The following is a 12,571-nucleotide window of genomic DNA, read 5'->3' as shown; positions in this document are numbered from 1 at the left end:
TCAATTTATTGATTAAATACATTGTAAAGTTAAGTTCCCGCTGTGACACTATTCTTTATCACTGGCAACATTTACATTGATAATAAGCACATTTATTTCATTTTTCGCTTAGTTCCTATGACTTCCCCTTCCCGGCATTGCCTGCATAACAACAGTCACTTCACTCCAAAGCCAATTCATTGTATGTGAACTGCTATGGGATGTCAAAGCACAAAATAGGGGTTTTTACTTTCTTCCAACCTTCGTTCTTTTCTACTAACATCCAATCCTACAGTCTAGACTTATTGTACAACCGCCTACTCTGTTTTTAAACAGTGGAACTCTTTACCTGTGTAAGCTTCCCTCCCTCCTCCAGTCCATTGGCTTTTAAATCCATAGTATAATGCCAACCATTTCCTACTTCTCGATTTACGTCATTCGCTTTTCCCTACGTATTTCAATCTTGTTGGCGTCTTCTACTATAGACCCCACACCACATGTCATATATTCTAAAAGGAAGGGCTAGAGACTAGCTCCCAGTTAGACAACTGGCTGCTAGGAAGTACCAGAGAATGGGCTGAATTTTCTGTAGGGAAGGACTAGACCTCTGCTTAGTGCCTTCCTTGGGAATATGGTTGGGATCCGGTAGTCTCATAATTACATAGAACATACTTATATAGAATTTACAGCACAGAAACAGACCATTTGGCCCAACAGGTCCATGCCCGTGTTTATGCTCCACATGAGCCTCCTCCCACCCTTCTTTATCTCAACCGATCAGCATATCCTTCTAATCCTTTATCCCTCATGTACTTATCTAGATTCCCCTTAAATGCATCTGTGCTATTCACCTCAACTGCTCATTTCTTCGGAATTCCCTATTGGATTTATTAGTGACTATCATATGTTTTCTCCTCATCTATCCTTTCATAATTTTAAACATCTCAATCAGGTTACCCCTCAGCCTTCTCTTTTCTAGAGAAAAGAGCCTGAGCCTGTCCAGGCTTTCATCCCGTTCACCACATGAGCTTTACACCTACCATACATCCTTTGGCACTGTGGGCTGAAACTCCACTATGCTGCATCATTCCACCTGCCCTCAAATGTATTTTCTAAAGGAGGATTCGGGAAGTATATGAACAGACACCAAATCCATTTACAGGACAAACTCTTTGAGTGGGCATTTTTCCCAGCTCTGCTATTGAAAATATTCCATCCAGCCAAACATCCAGGCATATTGGAGTACTTCCCATCAAAGCTCACCTGAATCACAGGCAAAATATTGGATTCATGGATGTGCGGAGCTTTTCATAGCCGGCATGTCTTTCTTCTGGGAAAAAAAGAGCATTGTGGGGTGCAATATAATTTGGAGCAACTGAGACTTGCTCATTGCCTAGAAAATGGCCACTTAGCCTTCTGGGGAAAAAAAAGTATTGTGGGGTGCAGTATAATTTGGAGCAACTGAGACTTGCTCATTGCCTAGAAAATGGCCACTTAGCCTTCTGGGATCTATAGAAACATTTACAGCATGAGTCAGCACCTTCAGGAGAGAAAGGGGGAAAAGATGCAGGGGTGATATGAGGAAGAACATTTTTCCTGCAGGCTTAGGTAATAAACTGGAATTCGCAGCCTATGAGGGTGGTAGAAGCAGAGACGATCAATGATTTCAAAAGATAATTTGATGGGCACTTGAGAGAAATAAACTTGCAGGGCTACAGGAATAGAGCAGGGGAATGCAACTGACTGGATTCCTCTACAGAGAGCTGGCATGGACTCAATGGGCCAAATGGCCTTCTGTGCCATAATGACTCTATGGCTGGAGTTTTACACGCCTAAAAAAGAGCAGGATGGTGGGGGGTGGGGGGGGGGGGGGGGGTACGTAAAATGGAGAAGGAGGCTCAAGGGGCCCTTCCCGACCCGCTCCCACCTCCGCTGCCACTTCACGCAGGGCAGTGCTGGCAAAAAACGGCCCGCCCATTCCAGGCCAATCAAGGCCTTTAAGTGGCCAGTTAATGGTCACTTAAGGGCTTCTGCCCGCTGCCACGGATATTTTATGCTTGGCTGGCGGGTAGCCCAGGCCTGAGAAAAGCCGCTTGTTAAAAGTTGGCGCCTTTCTCATGGCCTTGACGGGGGGGAGACCCTCCTGATCAGGCACCCTGTGCCTGACAGAAGGCTGCTCCCGATGCCCCAACCACCCCCAATGCCCAACATGAACCTGCTGACCCATCCCCCAATCGACTACCCTTGCCTCACCGGGGCCCGACCAATTGCCCCCGGCGAGGCCCCAAAAACTTACCGGTTCTCCGGGCCACCCTGACATCTTCTGTCTTCAGCTGGGTTGCCGTCCCAGCAGTAGCCACCACTCCCGGTGGCGCTGCTGGGACAGAGAGCTGCCGGCCCATTGACTGGCCAGCAGCTCCTTTAGGCAGGACATCTTGGCTCAATGAGGTAGAAGTCCCGCCTCAGACCAATTAATAGCCTGGGGACTGTAAAATGCGTCTGGATCCCCAGGCCAGACGGAGGTGGGGTCGCCACCGACCTTTTAGTCGGTGGACAGCTCCCGTCCGACAGGGGTAAAATTCAGCCCTATGACTCTATCAGAGGTTTTTCTCTTAATCCTTCCCACCACAAACCCCTTCAAAAACCCATTCATTGATAGAAATTGATGATGACACTTCCAATATAAAACTTAAACTGCCAAATTAATTTGTAATGACTTTTAAAAGGGAAGTAGGTAAATTTTCAGTAAAATGTGAAATGTTAAAAGGTATACAGAAAGGCAAAGGAATGGGATTGTGTGGATAGGTCAGTCAGCGAGCTAGCACAGGCACAAAGGGCCAAATGGCTTCCTTCTCTATTGTAAAATTATATGAGTATGTAAAGAAATAATATAAGTTTATGTTCTAGATTTAGACCTTTCACCAAAAATCCTCCCTCTGTCAGTCTTGGAAGGTCATTTCAGGCCTTAATTTAATTTTACCCTTTCATCTGCATGGTGCAAACAATTCTGGAAATGGATAGTTTCCATTGACAGCTGTGAATTGCAATTAGATTGTTGCTGGCAACCATTTACCATTTGATGGTGATTTGCATTATTTGCAGTTGGAATGTAGCTGCTGTCAGTAAATGTAGGGCAGGAGATGGTGAGAATGAATCAGCGCTGGAAATTGTTCACTAGAGGACTCATAGGGTAGAGTTATAAAGTCATGGAGTCATTATGGCACAGAAGGCCATTCAGCCCGTTGAGTCCATGCCAAGTCTCTGTAGAGCAACCCAGTCAGTTCCATTCTCCCGCTCTATCCCCATAACCCTGCAAGTTTATTTCCCTCGTGCCTATCCAATTTCCTTTTGAAATCATTGACCATCTCCGCTTCCACCACCTCGTAGGCAGCGAGATCCAGGTCATTACTACTTGTTGCATAAAAAGGTTCTCCCCCTGCATCTCATGCCCAAAACCTTAAATCTGTGTTCCCTGGTTGTTGTACCATGAACTAATAGGAACATTTCCCCTCAACCTCCTTTGCTCCAAGGAGACCAACCCCAGCTTCTCCAACTCAACCTTGTGGCTAAAATCCCTTTTCCCTGGAACCATTCTAGTAAATCTCCTCTGCATCCTTTCAAGGACCTTCACATCCTTCCTGCAGTGTGGTGACCAGAATTAAACACACTACTTGTAGTTGTGGCCTTACCAGAGCTTTACAAAGGTTCAGCATAATTTCCCTGCTCTTGTAAACATTTCTTCCATTTATGAAGCCCAAGATCCAGTAAGCTTGCTAATGACTCTCTCAATATGTCTTGCCACCTTCAAAGTGGGCGGCACAGTGGTGCAGTGGTTAGCACTGCAGCCTCACAGCTCTAGCGACCTGGGTTCAATTCTGGGTCCTGCCTGTGTGGAGTTTGCAAGTTCTCTCTGTGTCTGCGTGGGTTTTCTCCGGGTGCTCCGGTTTCCTCCCACAAACCAAAAGACTTGCAGGTTGGTAGGTAAATTGGCCATTATAAATTGCCACTAGTATAGGTAGGTGGTAGGGAAATATAGGGACAGGTGGGGATGTGGTAGGAATATGGGATTAATGTAGGATTAGTATAAATGGGTGGTTGATGGTCAACACAGACTCAGTGGGCCGAAGGGCCTGTTTCAGTGCTGTATCTCTAAATTTAAAAAAAAAATTAATATTAAGATCTATGCACATGACCCCCAGGTCCACTTGTTCCTGCACAATTTTTAGAACTGCATCATCAAGTCTACATTTCCTCTCCCTATCCCTTCTGCCAAAATGCTTCTCTGTATTAAATTCCATCTGACACCTCTTTTTGCCCATTCTGTTAGCCTATCTATGTCCTGTTGCAGTCAATTGGTATCAATCTTGAAGTTTGCCACACCTTCAAGTTTTGAAATTTTACTCTGTATCCCTATATCCTAGTCATTTATATATATATCAAAAAATGCAATGATCCTAGCACTGACCCATAGAACCAAAGAAAAGTTACAGCACCGAAAGAGGACATTCAGCCCATCGTGTCTGTGCCGTCTGAAAAAAACTAGCTGCCCAATCTAATCCCACCTTCCAGCACCTGGTCCATAGCCTTGCAAGTTACAGTACTTCAGGTGCATGTCCAGGTACCTTTTAAATGAGTTGAGGGTTTCTGCCTCTACCACCGATTCGGGCAGTGAATTCCAGACACCCACCACCCTCTGAGTGAAAAAGTTTTTCCTCGTATCCCCTCTAATCCTTTTACCAATCATCTTAATTCTGTGCTCCCTGGTAATTAACCTCTCCACTAGGAGAAACAGGTCCTCCCTGTCTACTCTATCTAAGTCCCTCATAACTTTGTACACCTCAATTAAGTCAGCCCTCAGCCTTCTCTGTGCTAAGGAAAACAACCCTAGCCTATGCAATCTTTCCTCACAGCTGCAACTTTCAAGCCCTTATAACATTCTCGTAAATCTCCTCTGTACTCTCCCCAGAGCAATTATGTCCTTCCTGTAATGTGGTGACCAGAACTGTACGCAATACTCCAGTTGTGGTCTAACCAGCATTTTATACAGTTCCAGCATAACATCCTGCTTTTGAATTCTATACCTCATCCAATAAAAGAAAGCATTCCATATGCCTTCTTCGCCTTCTACCTTCTACCTGTCCTGCTACCTTCAGGGACCTGTGGACATGCACTCCAAGGTCTCTCACTTCTTTTACCCCTCTCAATATCCTCCCATTTATTGTGTATTCCTTTTCTTTGTTTGCCTTCCCCAAATGCATTACCTCACACTTCTCCAGATTGAATTCCATTTGCCACTTTTCCGCCCACTCAACCAAACGATCAATATCATTCTGGAGTCTACATCTATCCTCCTCACTATCAACTACAGGGCAAATTTTTGTGTCATCTGCAAATTTCCCAATCATGCCTCCCACATTTAAGTCCAACTCATTAATATATATCACAAACAGCAAGGCACCCAATGCTGAGCCCTGTGGAATGCCACTGGAAACCGCCTTCCATTCGCGAAAACATCCGTCGACCATTACCCTTTGTTTCCTGTCACTGAGCCAATTTTGGATCCAACTTGCCACATTCCCCTGTATCCCATGGGCTTTTATTTTTCTGACCAGTCAGTGGGACCTTGTCAAATGCCTTACCAAAATCCATGTAGACCACATCCACTGCACTACCCTCATCAATCCTCTTTGTTACTTCCTCAAAAAATTCAATTAAGTTAGTAAGGCATGACCTTCCCTTAACAAATCCATGCTGACTATGCCTGATTTATCCATGCTTTTCTAAGTGGCAGTTTATCCTATCTCTCAGAATTTATTCTAATAATTTGCCCACCACCTAAGTCAGACTGACTGGCCTATAATTATTTGGCCTATCCTCACACCCTTTTCAAACAATGGTACAATGTTTGCAGTCCTTGGGGAACACCACTGTCTACCATCCTCCTGGCTGAAAAACAACCATTTACCACGACTCGCTGTTTTCTGTCCTTAAGACAATTTTTTACCCAATTGGACAGTGACCCTTTTATCCCATGAGCCTCAATTTTGTTAACCAGCCTTTTATGTGGTACTTTGTCAAACATATTCTTAAAATACATATCGACAACATCCATTGCATTTCTTTCATCAACCCACTCCGATACTTCATCAAAAAATTCAATTGGATTAGTCAAACACCGTCTGCTTTTTACAAATCCTTGCAGGCTATCGTTACGTATTTGGAGACTTTGTACTTCAGGTACATGTTCTTTGGAACCTAGAGTTTCCTTTTAGGAGCATAAGAAATATAAAGGACTGGAAAAGACCATTGATCCTAGGATCCCAAGTGGCTGGTCCCAGTCCCTTTACAAGAGTAATCCCATTTGTGCTTGTTTTATGGCATTGGTGGGGATAATGACACTGGATTGGTGAGATGCTATGTCTTGTTCACGACTTTCAGTAGCTACTGCATTGTATGAATCTTTGTAACGATGACAGTGAACCTGTTGGGCCTGTACAATTTCAAAAGAAACTCATTATTGTGGCCAGGGATAAAACCCAGAGCCTTCTGCTTGTGTCCCTAAAAAAGAAACTGTATAATGCAAAGGGTTTATCATGCACACCACTGTTTCCTTACTGTTTACAGGATGTGCTGACCCATTTGATGATGCACCTATGCCAACATGCTGAAAACATGCCACAATGTGGGTAACTTTTGGAGCAAGTTGGTGCTTTCACACTGTATCTGATCTGATTTTTCTTTTCTCTTTGTTCAGATCACTGCCACAGGTGGACCTCTGCCTCCAGTCAGTACGTTGACAAATATCCACAGCTTGTCACAGCCTCCACATCACAATCACCAACAAACGCAGAATCTCATCATCAACCCTCTCTCTGGAGTCATGGCAATAGCACAAAGTATGGCCTCTTTCCAACTAACTAGCTATATTGAGGGTGACATTTAGTCAAATGCTTTTTTGCTTTGCAATGAGAGTTCCATAATGTTCTGGAGACTTGGTTTAGTGTGTGCTTATGTTTATTCATGAGGGATTTGCTACAGGGCAGTGTAGCTGTTGGCTCTGTTGGAAAAATAGATACGCCATGTGGTATGGCACTGGACCATAGAGACCTGTAAGGTATAAAGGTTGATTCCTATCTCTACTCAGTTAATTTATCCCCAGCAGGACTATAGGTGAGATGTTAGAAGTTGAATAAGAGTCCTCGAGAGGGGAGCCATGCTCAGAGGGAGTGTCTGTCTTTTCTTTTTTGCTATTATTTGTTTGCTGGATGTGGGTGACACTGGCCAGAGTGTATTTATTATCCATCCCTAGCAGCCCTGAGAAGATGGAGGGCCTTCAGCTTGAACTGCAGTACTTATGGTGATGGTGCTAGGGAATTCCAGCAACATTAAAGGAATGGCGATATATATTTTAATTATATTTTAATTTTAATTATATATAGTTGAAGTGGGTGGTCAAGAGCAATGTAGGCCCACTAAAAGCTGAAAATGGAGATACTGTCATTGATAATGGGGAAATGGCAGACATGTTGAACAATTACTTTGCCTCAGTATTTACAGTTGAAAAGGAGGATAACTTGCCGGATGTTCCGATAAAATTAATAGCCGATACGGGACAGGGACTTAATACAATTAATGTAAGTAAAACATTAGTAACAAGGAAATTAATGGAACTAAAGAGTGAGAAATCCCCAGGACCTGACGGTTTCCATCCGAGGGTGTTAAAGGAAGTAGGGGAGCACATTGTAAATGCCCTAACTATAGTCTTTCAAGGTTCCCTAGATTCAGGGGTGGTCCCTCTGGATTGGAAAGTTGCACATGTCACTCCACTCTTTAAGAAGGGTGAAAGGGGGAACCAAGGGAATTACAGACCAGTTAGCCTGACATCTGTGGTGGGCAAGTTGCTGGAGTCTATAATCAAGGATAGGGTGACTGAACACCTAGAAAAATTTCAGTTAATCAGGGTACAGCCAGCATGGATTCATGACGGTAAGGTCATGCCTGACAAATCTCATTGAATTTTTTGAAGAGGTGACTAAGGTAGTGGACAGGGGAATGTCTATGGATGTTATTTATATGGACTTCCAGAAGGCATTTGATAAAGTCCCACATGAGAGACTGTTAACTAAGGTAGAAGCCCATGGAGTTGAAGGCAAATTATTGACATGGTTAGGAAGTTGGTTGAGTGGGAGGTAGCAGAGAGTGGGGATAATGGGTAAGTACTCCAATTGGCAGGATGTGACTAGTGGTGTCCCGCAGGGATCTGTGTTGAAGCCTCAATTCTTCACATTATTCATTAATGACTTGGATGATGGCATAGTAAGTCATATATCCAAATTTGCTGATGATACAAAGTTAGGCGGCATTGTCGACAGTCTAGGTGATAGCATAAAATTGCAAAGAGATATTGACAGACTCGGTGAGTGGGCAAAACTGTGGCAGATGGATTTCAATGCGGGCAAGTGTGAGGTTATCCATTTTGGACCAAAAAAGGATAGAGCAGGGTACTTCCTAAATGGGAAGAGGTTAAGTACAGTGGATGTCCAAAGATACTTGGGGGTTCAGCTGCATAGATCTTTAAAATGCCACAAGCAAGTACAGAAAATAATCAAAAAGGCTAATGGAATGCTAGCTTTTATATCCAGAGGATTGGAGTATAAAGACACAGAGGTTATGCTGCAGCTGTACAAAACCCTGGTTAGACGCCACTTGGAGTACTGTGAGCAGTTCTGGGCACCACACCTTAGGAAGGATATTTTGGCATTGGAGGGAGTGCAACGTAGGTTTACAAGAATGATACCTGGTCTACAGGGGTTAAGTTACGAGGAGAGATTACACAAATTAGGCCTGTTTTCACTAGAATTTAGAAGGTTAAGGGATGATCTGATTGAAGTCCAAGATATTAACAGGAAAAGACAGGCTAGATAAAGACAAACTATTTCCACTGGTTGGAGATTCTAAAACTAGGGGTCATAGTCTAAAAGTTAGGACCAGACCGTTCAGGAGAGATATTAGGAAGCACTTCTTCATGCAAAGGGTGGTAGAGGTTTGGAACTCTCCCCCACAAACAGCAGTTGAAGCTAGAACAGTTGTTAATTTTAAATCTGAAATAGATAGATTTTTGTTATGTAAAGATATTAAGGGATATGGGCCAAAGGCAGGTATATGGAGTTAGGCTGCGGATCAGCCATGATCTCATTGAATGGCGGGACAGGCTCGAGGGGCTGAATGGCCTACTCCTGTTCCTATGTTCCTATGTTCCTATATGCCCAAGTCATGATGGTATGTCACTTGAAGGAGAATCTGAAGATGATGGTGTTTCCATCATTTTGTTCCTCTTGCCCTTCTCAGCAGTAGAGGTCAAGGGGCTGGGAGGTGCTGTCAAAGTAACCTTGATAAGTTGCTGCACTGCACCCTGTATGTAGTTCATAGTGCAGCCAAAGTGCGCCAGTGGTGGAGACAGTGGATATTGAGTCCGCTGGCAGGCAAAACAGTGTTGTAGCCCTATCTCAAACCGACCGAATTTACCCTTATAATTGGCATCAGCAATTCTGCGCAAGAGAGCAGAGCAATCAGATCAGACATCTGTTAATTATTGTCCAGTGACTCCTACTGGAAAGTCCATATGTGTGGATGTTGACTGAGAACAAGATCAGGCACAACTGTAATGATTGGGTAAACTGCCAGGACTCACTGCCCGGGCTCACACAAGAGGGAAAATACCCCGAGGACTCCCAACACCCAAGGAATTATTTGCAATGCAGGTGTGGGGATTTGCTTGGCAAGAACATGGAAGTGAAGGCGCCCAATTCTCTGAACAGCACTCCTGCACCAGAATCCTCGTCTCACAAAATCTACCCCAATATCCCATCATTCATGGCTTTAGAAGAGAGGAGAAAATCAAATAGAAACAATCATCTAATTTTATTAAAAATGTATTATGTGGAAGAATGTCAAGTAATATTTTTAATAATTGTATTTCTGAGTTAAGGATGATTTTGGCTGCATTTGCACTAGATCTATAGTGTTGGTACAAAATGGCCTTACTTTGCACCAGGACCAGGAAGTTATAGCATAAATCAGAAGTCAAGGCTCAGTCTGACTCCCGAGCAAAGAGAGACTCCCTCCTCTGTTTAGACAGCTGTTACAGTTGTAGGGGTATGATGGTGTCGTGATGATGGTACTGGACTAGTAACACAAAGGTCCTGAGTTCAGGTTCCAACTCATTGCAACTTATGGTCAGCTATGACAATAATAGTTGCTGGATTTTCATAAAAATCCAACTGGTTCACTAATGTCCTTCAGGAACCTGCCACCCCTACCTGATCTGGCCTGCTACATACTGTAATCTGCAGTTCATGATTGACTCTTCATTCCCTTTGAAGTGACCTAGTAAGCTGCAAAGTTATGGAACAACCTTGTGCAGCCTTGTCAAAAATGCTTCTATCCCAACAACATCTATGAATCTGAAGATGTAAATATGTGAGATATCACAGAGACCATTCAACCTTTCACAAGCTATCCATCCAATGAAATCCACATTGCAGCACCCACTTGTTAACTAAATGTTTCCAGGATTTACTCTGTCTGGAAGCTTTTGAACTATAGGGTTATGGGGAACAGGCAGGAAAATAGAGTTGAGGCCAAGATCAGATCAGCCATGATCTTATTGAATGGTGGAGCAGACTCAAGGAACTATATGGCCTACTCCTGCTCCTATTTCTTATGTTCTTATGAAGTCTATTGCCCATGTTAATCACTATTTGAACCGACTGATATTTGTTTACTAGTTTGAACCCATGTCCCCTAATTACCTGTCCAACTCACAGTATTTTTTTTTTTTTTTTTTTAGATTAGAGATACAGCACTGAAACAGGCCCTTCGGCCCACCGAGTCTGTGCCGAACATCAAACACCCATTTATACTAATCCTACATTAATCCCATAATCCTACCAAACATCCCCACCTGTCCCTATATTTCCCTACCACCTACCTATACTAGTGACAATTTATAATGGCCAATTTACCTATCAACCTGCAAGTCTTTTGGCTTGTGGGAGGAAACCGGAGCACCCGGAGAAAACCCACGCAGACACAGGGAGAACTTGCAAACTCCACACAGGCAGTACCCAGAATCGAACCCGGGTCCTTGGAGCTGTGAGGCTGCGGTGCTAACCACTGCGCCACTGTGCCGCCCCTCACTTTGTCATTTCTCAGTTGCTTCTTCCGAGTCCACTGCCTGTTCTACTTTTGTATCAGCTGCAAATCTGATGACTTTGCATTGAGTATCTGAATCTGGATATCTTATGCAAATTAGAAACATTATTGGTCCCAGCACCAAACCCTGCGGCACCACACTCCCCCGGCTCTGACATAGCTCTTCTAATGAGTACTCGGTGTGTTCTACCCCTCAGTCAGTATATTATCACTTAAAGGTGAAGTCTGGTGGGAGCACTTTCTATCAGTTTTTGCCTATTTCTTTTTGGATAGATGGACAATGGGGGGAGTACTTTAAATTTCCCCTTTAAGTGTCTAATAATTTGTGTAAATTTACTTTGAATGAGTTCTTCATTGAAAGTTTTTACTCAGGATATTGATATTGTTCTCCTGTTTTTGCATTTTCAGGTATAAGCACATCCCAAGGGCAGAGTGTCCCTGTTATAAACAGCGTAACAGCGGGCAGCTTGGCAGCTTTACAGCCTGTGCAGTTTTCACAGCAGCTTCACAGTCCACATCAGCAGCCAATCATGCAGCAGACTCAGAGTCACATGTCACAGCAACCCTTCATGGCCACAGTGACCCAGCTGCAAAACTCTCACAGTAAGACGTCGTCGTGGGTTGGAGTGGGAGGTTGGGGTGTTCAATAAAAAGGGCCTAATAGTCTGCAGTGTAATGAAAGTTGGATGATTAACTGTTTTAAATCTACGCCAATGTGCAACGTCTTTTGCCTAGTTACCGATTGAAGTCACACAGATGGAAAAAGCAGCAGAGCTTTTTAATCAACTTCACATTAAATAGACTGTTTAGTGTTGGGGTTTTTTTTTTGCATTCCTGCCTTGGCTAGACATTTTATTTTCTGATCTTAAAGCTAAGTTGGAAGATTTCTCTTCCACAGAGTCTCCATCACTATTTGCAAGTATAGATTTCCTGAAGATCACCTTTACGGCCACTCCCAGACTGTCCTGGAGATTGTCTTGTGGGGGATGGGAAGAGTGTGTGTGAAAATGAGCACGTTTGAGAACAAGAATGAGGCTGGCAGCCCTTTTGTAGGATAAATTAGACCAATGCTGTTCCACAAGGGAAGGGGTGGTGTCCTGGAAGGATGAAATCAAATGGGTCGAAGGGCTTTCTACATCCAGATTTAACCTTGCGATCTTGCAAAGTCCTCACCAACCAACCAAGAACTAGGCAAACTGAGCCAACCAAGCTTAAACACTAGGCAATGCTGGGGCTCAGGCCCACAGCTTCCTGACTGCGAGTCAAGTACTATATATTTCTTTTACTACAGGAGTTGCTGGGGCTGGCATTCTAATTTTGAAAATAAAATTTACATCATAGCCTTGATGAAATCTTTATGAGAACCTATTAACCCTCA

General features: G+C 43.6%; 1 protein-coding gene across 7 annotated transcripts in view; it reads left to right on the top strand.

The window, feature by feature from the left end:
• LOC137346729 (hepatocyte nuclear factor 1-beta-like) overlaps window positions 1–12,571 on the top strand; it is a 91,637-nt gene that overhangs the window by 52,066 nt on the left and 27,000 nt on the right. For all 7 annotated transcript variants that reach the window (XR_010968769.1, XR_010968770.1, XM_068010493.1 and 4 more), the window contains 2 exons: window positions 6,734–6,875; window positions 11,602–11,796. Coding sequence is in view for 5 of the 7 variants with exons in the window: in XM_068010493.1 (XP_067866594.1) it covers window positions 6,734–6,875; window positions 11,602–11,796 (337 nt within the window). In the remaining 2 variants the exon portion in view is untranslated. The remainder of the gene's footprint in view (window positions 1–6,733; window positions 6,876–11,601; window positions 11,797–12,571) is intronic.

Source organism: Heterodontus francisci, chromosome 30 (assembly GCF_036365525.1).
Source record: "Heterodontus francisci isolate sHetFra1 chromosome 30, sHetFra1.hap1, whole genome shotgun sequence".
Taxonomy (NCBI): Eukaryota; Metazoa; Chordata; class Chondrichthyes; order Heterodontiformes; family Heterodontidae; genus Heterodontus; species Heterodontus francisci.
The sequence above is the reverse complement of the archived record's forward strand: the minus strand, read 5'-3'. Positions and strand labels throughout refer to the sequence as shown.